Source organism: Rhopalosiphum padi, chromosome 3 (assembly GCF_020882245.1).
Source record: "Rhopalosiphum padi isolate XX-2018 chromosome 3, ASM2088224v1, whole genome shotgun sequence".
Taxonomy (NCBI): domain Eukaryota; kingdom Metazoa; phylum Arthropoda; class Insecta; order Hemiptera; family Aphididae; genus Rhopalosiphum; species Rhopalosiphum padi.
Genome location: NC_083599.1, coordinates 77,797,402 through 77,816,502, shown reverse-complemented (window position 1 = coordinate 77,816,502; position 19,101 = coordinate 77,797,402). Strand labels below are relative to the sequence as shown.

Sequence of the window (19,101 nt, the reverse complement as noted above, 5' to 3'; positions counted from 1 at the left end):
CTTTCAAGCCCAACGATAACTTTTGGAATCATGTATAATGTATATCAATGACGTATTAAACAGTCCACAATTTTCCAATAAAGACTAAATACACATAAATAGACGAGAAATTGTATATTCTTTCAAATGGGTACACTGTTTTTTCTTATTTGAATGATAAAGTGATAGTAAACTGTCAGTTTGTTTTCGTTATCAATAAACAACCACGATGCAAGAAACCAAATTTTAAGTATTAATTAAAAGGTAAGTTACTTTATCCAAATCAATTAAAAAAAAATGTAATCATGTTAAAAATTACTTCATCTTTCTAGTTAAAGTATTATTATAGATATAACTATTATATTATTTTCATTATAGTATCATAAACACCATGATTCCTATAATAATCATTGGGATTAAACAAACAATTCAATTTTTTTTAAATTATGTCTCAAATTCCCAATGATTATTTTTGGAGTCATGAACATTTTGTTGCAAATTTACATTTTTATTTTTTGATGTTACCATAGTAACTAGTAACATGGGGAAAAAACTAACTGATGAAGAAGTGGCTGAGTTATTACAAGGAGATGTATCAGACCTAGAAGAACTAGATGAAGGTGATGACATTAATATTGACAATCTAAATGAAATATTGAATCAATTTCCTGATAATATTGAAGTAAGTATCTCTATATATTCTATTAAACTATACATTTATTGACTAATATTAAAATAATATAATTCAGGAACTGTTTCCTATGCAAAATAATTTATTGGAAGAGGATGAAGTCAATTTTGAAATTAATTTAATTATGCTTAACCAGAGAGACATAGAAGCAGAGATTGAAGAGGAAAATAGACTTTTTGATGAATAAGTTAGGATAGGTCCAAATTGGGAAAAGGTATTAATTTTAAAAGAACAATTTGTCAACAAAAATGTTTGGTAATTGAATATTAACTATTTTCATATTATAGGTACCATATCAAAACCCTGATTCAACATGGAAAGGAAACTTACCTGATCCACTTACTCACATTTTATCTCCTTATAAATATTTTAAACAGTATTTTGATGATGATATTATTCAGAATTTATGTGAACAAACCAATATTTATTCTGTACAGAAGTCAGGAAAATGCATTGCTATATCATCAGCTGAGATTGAACAATTTATTGGAATTCAAATGTATGTATTTATTTCTCACTTATAAGTTAATATAAGCAGCGATGTTCCCATCATTTTGTATGAGAGTATACTACGCTGAAGAACGCCAAAATATAGGTATTTCATTATTTTTACGATAAAAGTGGTGGAGAGGTTTAATTAATAACTAAAAAAATTACTATTACATTTTTATTATATCAAAACAAAATTATAAAAATGAATTATTTAAATAAATTGATAAAAAATTGTTTTCTTAACTCATCTTCTTCGTCGACGGTTTTTTTTTGTTCTTTACCACGTGGAGCTGAATCTGCTGATCTGTGGTTTCGCAGCCAAATTTTTACGTATGGTTGTGGATTGAAGTCTTCAACTGGGGGGCCATTGATGGAGATAAACATTAAATCTGACACATTTTCAATTGTTAAACGAGTTCTAAGATCAGTTATGGTGAGATTCATATCAGAAAATCCTCGTTCACATTTGGAAGTTGCTGTTGGAAGTATGTTTAGTGTTTTTATAAGATCAGAAGACGCATTTCGTGAACGAAAGTTTACTAAACTTTCAAATTCATATAGACCAAATCTGCGTGACACTCTTTTAACTTCTTCTTCTCCTCTATCATCAGTGCCGCAACTAGAATTTTTGAGCCCTAGGGCAAAAGATTATTTAGTGGCCACTATCTAGCATCATTGCACCAGGGTTTAAATTAGTCAACAAATTTATTGGGGTCAGTTAGGTAAAATTTTTAAATTGAATAAATGACAAAATACTTCTATTCCCTTTAATAGATTTTTCTTTCTGTTTCAATATTTTTCTTGCTCCACCGGACAATCTAATTTTTTTCAACGGTTGTTGAGAAGATTCCATTATTAATGTACAAGTGTACAACATACAATAATAATGAAGAACAGAAGTCAAACTAGCCACCAAGTAAATAACTTAGTAATAATAATAATATAAAAACTATAATATAATAATATTAAATATAATATAATAACTATAATAACTACTATAATAACTAATAAGTTACATCGGTACTCGCACAGTCGCACCTTGCACTGCTCGCTGTACGCAAATGCCAAATGAAGAACGCGATGATTTTGTTTAATATTATTCCAAGTGTTCCTACAACGCTAGCCACACTTGTCTTGCAGTCGTAATATTATTCATTTATACACAATATTAATAGTTTTTATATAGGATTATCAGCGCGTGGCATACTGGCGTCACAGTCAAAACAAACAAATCGCTAAAGTCCATACCACGAGAGAACGCATACGGCGGCCGACCAAAACTCGTCATTTTCGCGCACGAGTGTCCCCTCCACTAAGCAGTCTTAAGCCGAAACAAGTCGATTGCTATCGGAGCTGGTCGGTTTTCGGTTGGCGCACGTGTATACAGGCTGATTGTTATTAGCTACGCAACTGACAACTGTTGATTCGTACGTCGCGCGTCGTTTACGTTACTGTCTTGTGTTTTTTTTACCAAGTATCTTAAGTTATTTTAATTTTTTTTTTGCGCCAGTGTTTGCGTTCTGTTTTATTTTGACTGTCTATTGTGTACGTTAATTTATTTTATCCAAAATGAGTCAAGAAGGTAGTGACAACACAGCCATCCAACAAGGAACTGCCGGTTCTCCAATGAAAAAAAACCCTCGTGGAAAAGTAAGCATTATTTTAACTATTATCATTGTATTATATTATACTGTACCATTTTTTTTTTTTGTAATATAGTATATTGTATTATATTATACTAATAATATAACTATTATTTTTAGTTTGTTGGATCTGGTCAAAAAATGATGATTGTCAATTTGTATAAAACCAAAATTGCACAACAATCAAGTGGAGATGGGCCAAAATTGACGGCGAAAGAAATGATAAAAAAAATATCCGAAGAATGTGGTATCGGACAACGGACTGTGAGCATTGCTCTGTCAGAATATCGCAACAAAGGAATCGTGACATCGCCAAACAAGACCAAAATTAGACCGAAAGTGACAGATAAAATTGACGAGTTCAACCAAAATGCTATCAGACAAAAAGTACATCAGTTTTGGCACAACCGTGAAATCCCGACATTAAATAAAATTTTAACAGCAATAAACGAAGATGATAGTTTGCCGGATTTTTCAAAAATGTCTTTGTACCGAGTACTAAAACATCTGAATTTTGAATATGTTCGTAAGTCTCGGAATAGCGCGTTAATTGAACGCAATGATATTGTATGTTGGCGTCGAAGATATTTGGAAAGCATTAAGCATTACCGTCAGTTGGGTAGACCAATATATTATTTGGATGAAACCTGGGTAAACGCAGGTGAAACTACAACACGTACATGGGTGGACAATACAGTGCAATCGACAAGGGACGCATTTCTACGGGGCCTTACAACAGGACAAAAGGCACCGTCTGGTAAGGGTAAGCGGCTCATTGTTGTGCACATCGGGTCATCAGACGGCTTTGTTGCTGGCGGTCTCCTATGCTTCGAGTCGAAAAAAAATACACAAGATTACCATGACGAAATGAACGGTGATACTTTTTACGAGTGGTTCAACAAGATTTTACCATTATTGAATGAAAATGCCGTGATCGTCATGGACAATGCGTCTTATCATTCGGTGAAGATGGACCCATGCCCCGTTATCTCCTGGAAAAAGGCAGATATTATCAACTGGCTCGAAAATAAAGGTGAGGTAGTTGATCATACAAAAGTTAAATCCCAATTATTGGAACGTGTTCAAGTTTTAAAGCCACAATACGATCTATATGTAATAGATGAATTAGCGAAAGCTGCTAATAAAACGGTGTTACGTTTGCCCCCATATCACTGCGAATTAAACCCAATAGAACTCGCGTGGTCATCGGTAAAAAATTATGTCCGTATGAATAATACGACATATAAATTACCAGATGTTCGTAAACTATTGGAAGAAGGCGTAGAACGGGTTACTCCAGGTATGTGGGAAAACTTTGTTTCCCATGTGATAAAAGAAGAAGAGAAATTTTGGAAAATTGATGTTGTATCTGATCAACTTCTGGACGAAGAACAAGGATCACATGTCTTAACGATTACAGGTGACACAAGTTCAGACTTCGATTCCGATTAAATCATTTGACAATAAAAAACATTTATTATAAAATGATTTAATTTGAATTCAGTTTATATATATTTTTAATTATGACTATATTACTGCAGTATTATTTATTATTTGTAAAAATTGTTGTACATATTGTTTTTAAATCAATCGTAAGATTTTGTACATATTATATATTTTTTAATTAATATTTTGACTATATTACTGCAGTATTATTTATTATTTGTAAAAATTGTTGTACATATTGTTTTTACAATACAATTAATAAAATACTTATTTACAATTTCATAACCAAAAAAAAATTTTTTTTTGCTCCAAATACGCATCAACTGATATACGTGAATACGTGATTGCGCGAGCGCGTAATAGTTTAATTGTTTGAGCCGCTGTATACACTAATCAGCTGACTTTCGTATGCGTTCTCTGGTGGTATGGTGGGAGAAATTTGGCCTCGGAACGACGGAGCGCGATCATTTGGATGCGCGAGCCGTATGCGTTCTCTCGTGGTATGGACTATAGATAGGCCGTTGTGGTGACGTAAATAGCGGGATTCCCGTTAAAATTCCAACAAACGATAATAATAAATCAATGCCGGACTACAATATTTTAATAATTACTGTTATAGTACAAACATTTTTCAAATAAATTTTATCTTACACAGTATACACAATTGTCACAAATTCTCACAATACAGTAGGTATTGGGTTTATAAAAATTAAAAATTGTGAAAATTATAAATAGGGGCCACAAAATAGGAATGGAGGCCGTTCCCGGGGCATTGCCCCGGCTGCCCGGGTGGATGTTGCGGCACTGATAGTCATAATAGACAATAGTGGCACTAGTGGCAGCGTGGCCGCAGGGATGGCAACGATGTATCGATATATCGAAAATATCGATACATGAAGTCGATATATCGAGAAATTTTATATCGAGAAATTTTATATCGATGCAACCACACTAATATATCTCCTCGATATTATCGAGTCTTGTGATATTTTAATACGATTAATCGTTGGGAAACCATTATATTATTATATACTTTAATAACAGTAACAAATACAATTATGAATTATTTGGATTGTTATATATTTTAGCTATTATAGCAGTATGTTTACTGTTTTTATGTAGATCCTACTATTCCTACTTGATTCCATTGAAAGTAGATAACGTCATATACTCATATATAGTACGGCTCACGAAAAGTGAGCGTTCAAGGTCAGTGGGATCAGCGACTCCCGTGGCAGTTTTAAATAAGTGATTGTCAAACCTTTTTGCCGCGGTTTTTAAAATTGTTGATACCAGTATACCACTATACAGCTCATACATTACAATAATATTAAACACATAATTTATATGAACGTTACGACTTACGATTAGGAAAAATTGCATAAACTATTTTAAATACAGATATTAAACATTTTATTTACAAAACTAATCATGATTTAATCATAAAAAAATATTAAAATGCACAAATATAAAATAATTTAAATTAAAGTAATTAGGTAATATATACATTTTTTACACAAATAAATTATATTATGTCGTCTTCCTCGTCGTCTTCATCACTACTTGTGTCACCTGGTTGTATTGTGAGAATAATAGGCTCCAAAATGACTTCTCTATGTTTTTCTTTTTCATAATCTTCGTCTTGTAATTTTTCGGCATGACGTACGCAATTTTCCCAATTTTCTTTTTTCACTGAATCTATTGCTTCGTTCATTAGTGTTTCAACATCAGCCATCTTGAAGGTTGTATTTTTAGATGCAACCTGTCTCTTTGCTTGTGCCCATATCATTTCGATAGGGTTGTACTGGCAGTGATATGGTGGTAGTCGTACAACTTCATGTCCCATTTTAAAGGCAAATTCATCCAGTTCGTATTTTTTTCGGTCGGTATTAAAACTTTAACTTTTTCACGAAGCTCAGCAACTGTTTCAAGTGGAGAAAAATTAATTTTTTTTTTAGTCAACCATTCTTGAATATCGGCTTTTCGGGCATTGCTTTTCGGAAAATTATCTTCCAACATTGAGTGGTATGGAGCGTTGTCCATAACGATGACACATGGTTCTTCAAGGGATTGCAATAATTGTTCGAACCAAGATCTAAAAACGTCAGCATTCATTTGACTATGGTAGTCTTCTGTATTACCTGATTTGCTACGAAAAATTAATTTTGCTTCCTTAATAAAACCATGATGACTTGAACCTGCGTGGCAAACAATGAGTCGGCCTCCCTTACCGGTAGGTACCTTTAAACCTTCAGTTTCCTCTTCATTTTGTCATATATCATTTTTGGAATGGTTTTGATTCACCCAGGTCTCATCTAAGTAAATGACTGGACGGGAATCATTATTTTTACGTAGTGTACACATAGTACGTAAAAATTTACATCTCAAAGCAACAATATCGTTTCGCTCCATTAAAAATCTACGTCCGTCGTTACATCTTTTGTACGTAAATTTTAATTTTTTTAACAACCTTTTCATTGAAGCAAGACTACCTTGATAATTAAATTTTTGTTGTACAGAATTTAAAATTAATTTCGATGTAGGATATTCACCTTTTTCATAAAACTCATGAACCGTTCTTCGTATAACATTGCTATCGAAATCGTCCAGTTCTGTGGCATACTTTCTACGTTTATATGTTTTTCGTGGTGAGTTAAATCAGGGTGGTCCAACCTTTTGTAGTTGGCGGGCCAATTTACACTTTCATAAAAACACCGGGGGCCGCCAGATGAAAAAAATTATATTATTACCTATTTATATTTTATTTTATATAATACACAAATAATTAATTATTATTAAAAAATTACAATAATACATTACAAAAAAAATAAACTATTAATATGATGATTGGCATTGTTTTTCAGTAGCCAATTTATCAATTTCAATTGAACACCCTGTGGTGGCTAATCTGATGCACGATTCTAAAGACGAATCGTGAATACGGTTTCTTGATTTTGACTTTATTAAATTCATTGTAGAAAATGCCGATTCACAAATATACGTACTGCCAAATAATGACAAAATTTCAAGAGAAAAATTCCGTAATGTTGGGAATTTTTCTTGTGAACACAGTTTTCAAAACTCTCCAGGAGGCAGATTTACTTTTGATTGAAGAAAACAGTCTGATTGTAAATCACATAACTCCATTTGAAAATCGGGAGGTTGTACTGAGATATCAACTGTCATTGGGTGGTTAAATAATTCAAATTTAGGTTTCAATATATAAAAATCTTTAAATCGTGAATTAAATTCTGTTATTAGTTCTGTAATTATATTTTTAAATTCAATAAAGCATACCGATTGATTTTCAATTTTTTTAATTTCTTGACATGATGGAAAATATGTAGTATCATTATTTTCTAATGCGTTTTTAAATATTTCTAATTTTTTCCGAAAACCTTCAATATTACTAAAAAGCTGACATATATTTTGTCCCCTACCTTGCAGTTTTAAATTTAAAATATTTAAATGAGATGTCAAATCAGTGAGAAAAGCAAGAGACTTCATGAATGAAATACTTTGTAAGTCTTCGTAAAACTGTTGTCCAATATTTTTAGATTTAAGAAATTCAAAAACTTCACTTCTCAATGCGAAAAAAGATTTCAAACAATTCTCTCCATCAAAAACTCTCCATTTCTTCTAAAAATTTAATAAATGCTCTGTGTCTTTGAGCTTTGTTACCACCACGAATAAAATTAATAATGCTTATCACTTTTTTCATAGTTTCATTAATTTTAACAAACTTGCCACAAAGTGCTTCTTGGTGAATAATACAATGAATAAATAAACATTTTAGCCCTATTTGCCTTAAATTTCCTACTAAACCAGTATGTATCCCAACCATAGCTTGAGCACCATCAGTGATAATACCAGTGCAATTATCAAATGAACCAAAATCTGAAATAATTTTTTTCAATGCTTCAAATATATCTACACCCCTAGTTCCAGTAATTAATGGTTTTATTTGAAGTAGTTCTTCATGTATATTAAATTCTTTATCAATTGTTCGAATAAAAATGATTAATTGACTGTTATCGGAAATATCATTACTTTCATCTAATGCTAAAGAATAGTACTTACAATTCTGTATTATATTACGAAGCATTCCAGATACATGATCACTCATTTCATTAACTCTTCTGCTAACAGTTTGATGAGAAAGTGATACTGTTTCAAATTTACTTGCCATTTCTTTGTTTCCAAAAGCATTTACCATTTTTATTGCACAACGTTTAATTAATTCGCCGTCTCTAAACCCTTTTTTTTGTTTGACCAATTCTAAACACACTTCATAAGAAGCTATTAAATTGTCACGATCGTAATTTGTTTTTTTAAAAATACATTTTTTTGTTTTGTTAATTTCAAAGAAAGGTCTTTTAATAATGCAAGCCGAGTATCTCCAGTATATTTATCATATGATTTGTGCATGCTCGTGTAATGTCTACTTATATTATATTCTTTTAGAACGCTAATAACTTGTAAACAAATTAGGCACATAGGTTTATTGTTATGTTCAATACATAAATACATTAGTTCCCATTTTGAATTAAACACTCTTTTTTCATCGTCAAATTTACGTTTTTTTCTTTCAGACATGGTAAAAATAAAAAGTATGTACGGTAATAACACGGGCACATTCACAAGAACACGACGCACGAGCACACGACACAGACACGGGGTCGACTGTTTAACGTCTTAACGATTGTCGATTACTGATTAGATTTAGTTTAGAGAAATATTTAATGCTCGCAATTGTGCGATTGTGAATAGTATTCACGTCGTCCATCACGTTTTATCGCGATATGACCGACTCCCGGGAACTCCCGCCGTATAACAATTCGTAAATAATTCGTATAAATTCGCAATAAGATCGTATAAATTTTATACCTTTTTATTACGATTTTTTTATAATATTATTGTGATTTAAAATATAAATTTTAAATTGTCGGAGGGGCCACAAAAAAAGCTTCGCGGGCCGCGGGTTGGACCACCCTGAGTTAAATGATGGTCCAGCTTGTGGCGAGTCCGAGACATCGTCGGTAGAATATCCTTCTGCACACACTCGTCTTACTGTTGTATAAGATACACCACACGCGTCGGCAGTAATTTTTTGTGTTTGTTTAAAATATTCTCGTAAAGCCATGTCGTCGGAAGAAGCCAAACATTTAAAGTAATTATACACATTAAAAATTACTTTTTTGGTTTGACTACGAGTGTCATTATTTTTAAAAGGCATTTTAAAGTAAAATAATTAAAAAACAGTATTAATTAAAAACAGACTACAAAAAATTATAACACCAAAAGCAGACCAAATATTTTAACACTGTTCATTAAACACGTGCGTTCACTACGTCGAGCTCACTAAAGACGAAAATTTTAAGGCTTTAATGCTATACATAATGAAGGGTCTACCCAAAAAAAAAGGTAGAGTAGGAGCTGCTAACATAAAAGGAATGTCTATTGAATACGGTCCCGCCAAAAAAATCATAGCTCATGAGACGGTCGGCGGAATATAGTACAAGACGGAGAACCCCTGGTTTCGACAATATTTGGTCACCACCCACTGACCTTGAACGCTCACTTTTCGTGAGCCGCACTGTAGGTATATTGTATTAGTACGGCCGTACGGTTCCACGGAATTCCAGTATTAAACTATTATTAGAATGCTGATTAGGCGATAAAGCCATGAGCCCATGAAGCCATAACCCTATAAAGGTATTATGATTATTGAATCGTTATTCATTAATCATTACCATTTCTTCGTTGTCCGTAGACCGTTGAACACAGTACGAATTTACAATTATTTTTTTTGTTCTAATTTAACTGTTTAATGTTTTTGGCTGTAATTTACAATCGAAATATTATTTTCATTATTTTGCAATTTGTATCATTTTTTATTTGCGTGATTATCTATTCCAAAAATGCCGCCGATAAGTGGTGTTTGGAAACATTTTACTAAAATGAATAACAACTTGGCTATGTGCAATATTTGTCGTAAACAACTTAGGACATCTGGAAATACGTCCAATTTACGTAGCCATATGAAAACGCACAATAAATCGACATCCCAAAGCCAAAGTATCCAAAATACCCAAGATGAAGACCACCCAATCAATGTTAGTATTTGTTAATTAATACTTATTAGTTATTATTAATAATACAAATTATTCCCTTAATATTATTATTAGGGCTCGGTCGCACGGAACTTAATTATTATTTAATTTATAATAATATTTTATTAATATTGTCTAATCATCAAATTGTATTGTATAATGGTAAAATTAAAAATATGCTCTTAAAACTATAGAGTTTTAAAATTTATTTAAATGCAATAAAAGTTAGCTATTTTATTTATAATGATAATATAAAACATAATTAAAATAGGTTGACGCAGATATAAGCGAATCTCATAGTATTGCAACTACCAGTACATCTGAAGCTGCTTCTACTTCTGGAGCTACTTCAGAACCAATCAAACGACAACAGTCTATTTCACAAGCTTTTACGAAAGTAGCTTCATTTTTGGGTAAATATTTTATTTTTTAAATATTTAATGTTTCAATTATATTAAAACTTTATTTTTTAGATGGGGGATCTCAACATTCTATATGTACTGAAGCTGTTATATATTACATTTGCAAAGATAACCAGCCATTTAGTACGGTCGATGGTAAAGCTTTTCGATATATGCTGTCACGGATTTGCCCACTATATAAAATACCAACTAGGAATACAATTAAAAAATATGTTGATGATAAATTTTATTATCTTTCAATGCGGTTTAAAGATATAATAATAATAGATATAGAAATAATTGTAGCCTACATAAAAATTATATTATAATAATTTAAACTAATTCGCTATTTATATTTTATACGAATATGTGATAAAACAATTCTTACAGTTCCGGATAACGCGTCAAACTTGGTCTTGTATCACCTTTTTCCCCATTGACCGTCAGCGATATAAGGCCTACCGCACACTAGAAAAGCAAAACTGCTTAAAGCAGACTAAAACAACTTTATCATGACTAATGAAAAATAGAACAAGTGTAATGTAATAGGAACGCTCATACACAATAATCATAGTAAAAAAAAAACATTTTTGCCTTTAGTCATTTATAGTCATGTTTTAACAAGATAGAACATGCGCTATTTTGGCTAGTCAAAACAAAAAGTTTTGTGTGTTTATCGATTATTATTTTAGTGAATAGCTACTGCCCGTTGCATGATCATCCTCCGGTCACGATAAAATAATATAATAAATACTATTTTATACAGGTAATTATGAATACACATATTAATATTAAAATTATAATAATACAGAGAACAATTTAAATAAATAATAATATGTATAATATAATATAATATATTATGTTATAATATTTTCAATTTTTAAACAATTGAAGATGATTTGAATACTAGGTATTCAAATTAATTTCAACTAATTCTAACCATATTTTAAAACACTCGTATATATAGTGTATAATGTATATTTGTAATAAAGTAAAAAATATATTATATAAATCTTATTTTATTTTAAATTTAAGACACCTGAAAAGCTACAATATGACAGCTGAACCGTTTGATCTGGAAACATTAATAACACTAGTCCAACAAAGATCATCCATTTATAACTATAGAGATAAAGAACATAGCAATAGAGATATTCAGGACAAATTATGGAAAGAAATATCTAGTTTATTAAAAGCTTCAGGTATGAAAAATAATTTTTAACTGGGTATTAAATATTATAGTATACAAATATACAATGTATAAAATCTTGTTATCATTATTATAATACATAAAATAAAACACTTAAATAAATTAAAGTAAATATTGTTATTAATATTATAATATATTTTATTATATTATATTATAAAATTATTATAACATAATTAATTATTAACACTTATAACACTTATATCTATTTTTATACTAAAAATTTGTCTTGCCAAGGGACTGAACCATTGTCTGAATTGAAGTAGTCCATAAATTTATTTCGTTGTTCAATAGCTGCTATAGAACATCTATTATGATTAACAATGTTTGTTGTATTTCTAATTTCCATTTGATCATGACTATTTTCAATTTGATTATGAACTTCAGCAAAGTTAGCTTCTCAAGTCATAATTAAATTATGAAGTACACAAATCGCCTGAGTTATTTTTGTAGCTTTTTCAGGGCCGACTAACATTTTATTTTCTAATACGTTAAACCTTTTTACCATAATTCCAAACGCACATTCGACTATTCTTCTCGCTCGGGATTGTCGATAGTTGTATATACGTTTTTCATTTGTTAAATTTCTACGAGGGAAAGGTCTCATCAAATTAGGTAAAAGTGGGTAAGCCTCATCGCCAACAAATACAAAGGGGAAATCTTCATTAATATTTTCGTCAATTTTTTGGGGTGCTGGCAAATCTAATTTATTTTGAATTAATTGTTTACCAATTAAAGATTCTTTGAAAATCCCACTATCACTAGACCGACCATAATCTCCAACATCGATTACAATAAACTTAGCGTGAGCATCAACTACTGCTTGCGGTACCCGCCGTTTTTCCCGAATCGAAATTCCCGAATGGACTTTTTACCGAATGTCGTTTTATCCGAAAATCCGAAAACCCGAAACCTTTTTTCCCGAACGACTTTTTCCCGACGGTTATTGTTCCCGAAATAAAAATTTTTAAAAATTTAAAAATGTTGTTATAACTGTGAGCTGTAATGACTAGGTATGTATTTTCTATACATTATAACTAAAATACAGCTGTTGCTATACATTCTAATCTTTTAGACGGGACTTTTAAGGTTTGATGGATTTTATTATATTTATTAGTCCAGGGCTTGCAAACGTTATACTCGACATAAAACGATTGAAATTTGAAACGTAATTATAACGAAAAACGATAAATACGATAATAACGATAATAATACATTTTTTTTTCAAATGCAACCCTGTTTATTACCTAGGTATATGTCTATGATGTGTTAATCAGTGGTGTATTGGTACGGGTGCGCCGGTATACGTCGTATACGTCGCGAGCTTCGCGGCGAACAACGGTGTCCGGGTGTCATGACGCGGCGTTTAACAAAAATGTCTCTTAAGATTTTTAATATTTGAAAAATTAAACGTTTTATTGAAATTCTGATACTTGCATCGTCTTTAACACATAAAATAACACATTGCTACGTAAATTAAATTTCAAAAATAAAATTTTTAGGTGGGTAAATCGTTGTGTGAAGCGAGCAACTTTTACACGTATGAGATAGGCAATTCCGACGAGTAAGGCCCAATGACGTCACGCGGCTATTCTTCATTTCTTAATATCTCTTAATTATCTCTTATTAATATCTCTTATTAATCTATTGAAGTAGGCATTGAATGTAATTATATAACAATATGATTTTGTTTCATAATTCTTAGGTGTGTCCCACTATTTTCACACAAGTTTTCACGATTTTGGGAACATGCAAACAACACGATGCTCATGACACAGTTGCTATTCCATTTGTCTATGCACTGTTGTCGTCAAAAGAAACGGTTCAGTATGCCACTGTGCTAAGAGCAGTACAATCTTCATTTAACGAACACAGGATTGTTTGTGAACCGGCTAAGATCATGACTGACTTTGAAAAATCTATAATCAACGCTTGTCAAGAAGTTTATCCAAATTGTCCTCTCAGTTGTTGCTTTTTTCATTTCGGTCAATCAATGTATCGACAAATTCAATCTGTTGGTCTTCAAGCCACATACAATGACCCTGATGATCGTTCATTAAAAATGTACAGTCATATGATGCTAGCGTTGGCATTCGTACCTTTGGCTGAAGTACCTCGCATTTTCTCGCTTTTGAAAAATGACGCGCCTGAAGATTTATTACCAATTTTGGAATATTTTGAAAAAAATTATGTTGTAGGAGTAATAGCTAGAGGGCGAAGACGAGGAATTCTTCCACGTTATCCGCCAGAAATTTGGAATCAGCACCAAGCCGCTCTAACTGGTTCACACAAAACCAACAATGTAAGTGAGGGGTGGCACAATCGCTTCCAGCTTGTTATTGGAAAACATCATCCAGATCTTTACTCCGCTCTCGGTGAGATCCAAAAAGAACAAGCTGATGCTGAGATAATGATCGCGGAGCTGAGTTTAGGACGAAAAGTTAGAGCACTACCAAAAAGAAAATGGCGGGATTTTCAAAAGCGAATAATGTCCATTACTGCTGAATTTAATACATACCAGCCGTTACAATTTCTGAGGGCAATCGCACATAATATTGTTTTGTAATTTTGTTTTTAACGATAACAGCATTTATTATGTTATTATACTTTTTAGTTTTTTTTAAATAATTTTTATTTTTATATGCATATAATTTGTCGATTTTAAAATATTTAACGATAACGCAACAGCATTTATTATGTTATTATACTTTTTTTTAAATTATTTTTATTTTTTATATGCATTATAATTTGTCGATTTTAAAATATTTAACGATAACGCAACAGCATTTATTATGTTATTATACTTTTTAATTTTTTTTAAATAATTTTTATTTTTATATGCATATAATTTGTCGATTTTAAAATATTTAACGATAACGCAACAGCATTTATTATGTTATTATACTTTTTTTAAAATTATTTTTATAGAACACCATTCGGGAAAAAGTTCATTCGGGAATTTCGATTCGGGAAAAAAGGTTTCGGGTTTTCGGATTTTCGGATAAAATACCATTCGGGAAAAAGTCCATTCGGGAAAAATACCGGTAACCAATATATCTATATAATATATTATATATGTTACGGTGAAAGACGAAAATTGGTAAATGTCGTCATTCCCCGGTCAATGACGTCATTAACTAAAATGTTCAATTATGTTGATATTAAAACAATCAGTGTATTATTTGAAATTTATCTTCATTTACCACAAGTTTTGGTAAATGACGTCAATGACCGGTGAAAGATGTACAATTGAATTTTAAAAATGTGTTATTACAACATTTACCTACATAATTGAATCATTTTAGTTAATGACGTCATTGACCGGGGAATGACGACATTTACCAATAGTTTTCTTCTTTCAACGTAACATATATATATTATATATATATATATATATATATATATATATATATAAGACAGTTTATTTAAGAAATTAAAAAAAAACATTGATCGCAGGTTTACTCAGGTTTACTCCTTAAATTAATTTTTAAACATTATAATTGAATATTAAGAAGTTTTACTCGATGAAAACCATATAGGGAATTAAAAATTATAAAATAATCAATATAAATATATAATTACTATTATAGGATTATGTTATTATAATTTATAGCCAGAAAAATAAATACAGTAATAACTTACGAATAAGGGCTCGGAAGTTGATGCATTTGCATTTTTTTTTTTTTGGAAGTTTTTAGACGATGCTCTCCCGGCCACAAATCTGTTATATCTGTTAGCATGTGAATCTGAATAACTAATTTTTATTTTGCATTTTTTGGTGTTTATTACTTTTAAGTCATTTTTTGACATTTTAAGTCAATTTTACTGACTTCACACTAGTTAACTTCTTATCGTTTCTTGTTGACAATTATGACGATAACTTAAAACTTGGAAATTATCACAAAAAAATATTTGTACATTTTTTATTTCCTCATTTTAAGGACATTTTTGTCATTTTTATGTCTTATTATGAGTAGTTTGAAGCTTTGATAAATGTATATAAAATTTTATAGTAAAATAGAGTAAAATATTTAAAAAAATGTATTTTTATTAATTTAAAACTAATATTTGGTATTTTTTAAGTCATTTTTTTATTGTTTTTAAGGTCATCAACTTCCGAGTCCTACTTATGAATAATACCTATATTATTAAGCTCCGTTAAGTACTATAAAGTACCTAGTTTATATATATAGGCTCATTATTATATTGAAGCCTTCATTATTCAACTTTTATTTATATTATAGTTTCAGAATGTAAAACAAAATGGACTACTTTACGTAATTCATTTTCCAGACAGTTACGCGAACAGAAAAAAAATCCATCTGGATCGGGTGCATCGAAAAAAAAGAAATGGTACTTATACGACAATATGGCGTTTCTGACAGACTATATGATGCAACATAAAAGCATGGTTAGTAATCTCATTGAAGACGATTTAAACGAATCAATAGAGTCAACCTCAGAAGAATCTGAAATACCGAATACTGTGGAAGAACATTATGCGTCAAGTGAATTAACCCCAAATTCAATTATGTGTGAAGAAACAATACTAAGTTCAAACTCTTCGCAGGTGTTTAAAAAACCAAAAAAAATTAAAAAAGTCTTGGCAAGTGAAATGGTAGCAGAACCAATGATTAATTATTTAAAAGCAAAAACAATTCAAAAAGTTGAAGATTCTCCTGAACATTTATTTTTAAAAAGTATCATACCAGATTTTAAAAATCTAAACGATAAAAATCAGCGGAGATTTAAAAATACCATTTTTAGTTCACTAGACAAATTACTTGATGAACAAGATACTTTGTCTGCTTCAACATTTATTTACTCAAATAACTTTATGCCATCGTATTCACACCAAGTACCAATCCAACAACATACACTTAATCAGTCTCAACCATCATTGAATAATGAAACCGAAACGGTCCACCATACCACACATTTGCACTATTCTGAAAGTCCAGAGTTTTCTTCTTCAGAAAGTTCAAGCTCATATCAATAATACAAGTTAAGTTACTTTTAAAAATAAAATCTATAACCACGTAAATACTTAACGTATTAAACTACATATAACCTAGCAGCTGTATATATTTTTTTTAATAACTCATAAAATTAAGTATTTAATTAAGTACGTGATTAAAAAAACTAATGTTATTATAAAAAGTTATATTGTATCACTTTTACAATAAAAATGTCATCAAAATCAATTTAAAAATTATTGTATTTCTTTATTTCCTACATACATATATTAAAATAATAAATCATTATGCACAGAACACTTGAAAAGGAATTTTGGTTATATAAGTAAGTTTTAGGTATATTATATTACTATACCTACTATATTATATTTGATAAATACGTATTTCAAATACATAAATGCAAATGAAAATTGGCTATTAGTTATATACTTATATTCAATCTAATATAGGTATTATTTTATAATTAATTTAACTTTAATTAATTCAATTTTACTTACCATAGAGTGACTAATAATTTTTCATCTGGTTTAATACTCATTCTGAAGTTGGTATCAGGTTTTTGAATTTCTTCTGTTATTATTTTCAAAATATAATCAAAGGTTTCAGAACTTACACGCGTAAAATTTTTAAATTTAAGCTCGTCATTACGAAGTTCACGTAAAAAACATTGAATTAAGTTACTTGTTGTACGTTTTTCATTTAAAGGATGAATCCACATTCTTTTTGGTTTTTCATGACGTTCAGTTTCCAACAACAAAGACCATAAAATTGGGACGACAACGCCCTCTTCGTCGGAAGACATGTTGGTGATTAAATATGATTTCACTTTTTTGCTTTTTTGGTGTGCTACATATGCTGTTTTATTACGACTAAGTCAACTTGGAGCAAAATTACACAAACTGCTTTAAGCAGTTTTGCTTTTCTAGTGTGCGGTAGGCCTAAGAAACCCTAGACGCTGCAGACCGGTCATAAAATGCGAATTTCTTATTGGTCGGCTGATCGTTATCAATAATAATTAAATATCAACTATCAAATACGAGAATCATTATATCCATTATCCATTATATTGTGGTGAACCGTCACCACATAATTCCTCTCCAGGGGAGGTAAACTTGTTGGACGGTTGGTCACCATGTTTTAGGCGGCACAACCGGTCGCCTACTCGGGCGGCGGCCGGCCTACCGCTAGTTAGTGGTGGTAAACTGTGATTTTTTTTTAGTAACAGTAGCAACTGCTACTGCTACTGAAAAAATAACAGTGAAAGTAGCAGTGACTGCTACTTCATGAATATCGATATTTTAGAATCACTGTGTAGTATAACTGCTGCTAGTCAGATATTGTTATTCCCTGCAACTGTTACTGAAAAATAACAGTGATGGCTACTTCGTGTTTGTGTATTAAAATGATTATAGCTTTTATAGAATCACTGTTATGTTATAACTGCTACTCGTCAGATATTGTTATTCTATGCTACTGCAGTACTGCTACTCAAAAATAATAATGACAGCTACAAGAACATAATTAAAATTAGGTTTTTGGTGTTTTTTTTAATTTTTAAACTGTATTAAAATGCCATTAAAAATATTGAACTGGTCTAGTTTGACCATGGATAATAAATTGTAGTTGGTTTCAAAAATATCCGTTTTACGATGTTTTTTTTTCTTCAAAAAAAATTGGTTTTGGCTGGTTTTGAAACTGCCTCTCGTTTATTTGTCTATTTAAATTCTAATAAAAAGTAGGATCCAAGTACAATATATATATATTAATATAATAGTACAATATTAACAAATAACAATGATATTAATAATACAAATATACCTACATTAAAAACAAAAATCTATTTATATGATTATTAAAAGATTCCATGGTAGTAAAATAAAATAATTATATTTTTGTACCCTTAGTAATAGCATAATTATATTGATAGGCAAAGCTAAAGAATAATTTCTTCTTTGAGAACCTATTCATGTATTAACTATTACAATAATTATAGCTATTTGGAATCACTGTATTGTGTGTAATATACAGAATGGAAGAATTTCCTTAATATATATCATTATGGTAATATTATTTGTTATTTATAGAAGTTAGTTGTTTACATGGATAAAAAAAAAACACCAGATAATAAATTGTAATGTAGTGAGGATATTTTT

At 30.5% G+C, this 19,101-nt stretch overlaps 5 protein-coding genes across 5 annotated transcripts; 2 read left to right on the top strand and 3 right to left on the bottom strand.

Moving 5' to 3' along the window:
• Positions 1 to 1,369: 1,369 nt before the first annotated feature.
• On the bottom strand, positions 1,370 to 2,015 carry LOC132925811 (E3 SUMO-protein ligase KIAA1586-like). The gene is made up of 2 exons (XM_060990174.1): positions 1,919 to 2,015; positions 1,370 to 1,797 (listed from the first exon to the last, which is right to left on the bottom strand). The coding sequence occupies exons 1-2, from the start codon at positions 2,013 to 2,015 to the stop codon at positions 1,370 to 1,372; spliced, it is 525 nt and encodes a 174-aa protein (XP_060846157.1).
• Positions 2,016 to 2,443: 428 nt separating this feature from the next.
• Positions 2,444 to 4,729, top strand: LOC132926693 (uncharacterized). Its single transcript, XM_060991090.1, has 2 exons — positions 2,444 to 2,812; positions 2,926 to 4,729. The coding sequence occupies exons 1-2, from the start codon at positions 2,732 to 2,734 to the stop codon at positions 4,255 to 4,257; spliced, it is 1,413 nt and encodes a 470-aa protein (XP_060847073.1). The 5' UTR covers positions 2,444 to 2,731; the 3' UTR covers positions 4,258 to 4,729.
• A 3,141-nt stretch (positions 4,730 to 7,870) lies between these two features.
• Positions 7,871 to 8,467, bottom strand: LOC132925810 (protein FAM200A-like). Its single transcript, XM_060990173.1, has one exon. It carries the CDS (start codon positions 8,465 to 8,467, stop codon positions 7,871 to 7,873), a length of 597 nt encoding a protein of 198 aa, XP_060846156.1.
• A 3,905-nt stretch (positions 8,468 to 12,372) lies between these two features.
• Positions 12,373 to 13,874, bottom strand: LOC132925808 (uncharacterized). Its single transcript, XM_060990172.1, has 2 exons — positions 13,826 to 13,874; positions 12,373 to 12,839 (listed from the first exon to the last, which is right to left on the bottom strand). The coding sequence occupies exons 1-2, from the start codon at positions 13,872 to 13,874 to the stop codon at positions 12,373 to 12,375; spliced, it is 516 nt and encodes a 171-aa protein (XP_060846155.1).
• Positions 13,873 to 14,545, top strand: LOC132928014 (uncharacterized). The gene has a single exon (XM_060992574.1). The coding sequence runs from the start codon at positions 13,873 to 13,875 to the stop codon at positions 14,536 to 14,538; it is 666 nt and encodes a 221-aa protein (XP_060848557.1). The 3' UTR covers positions 14,539 to 14,545.
• The last annotated feature ends 4,556 nt before the right edge of the window (positions 14,546 to 19,101 follow it).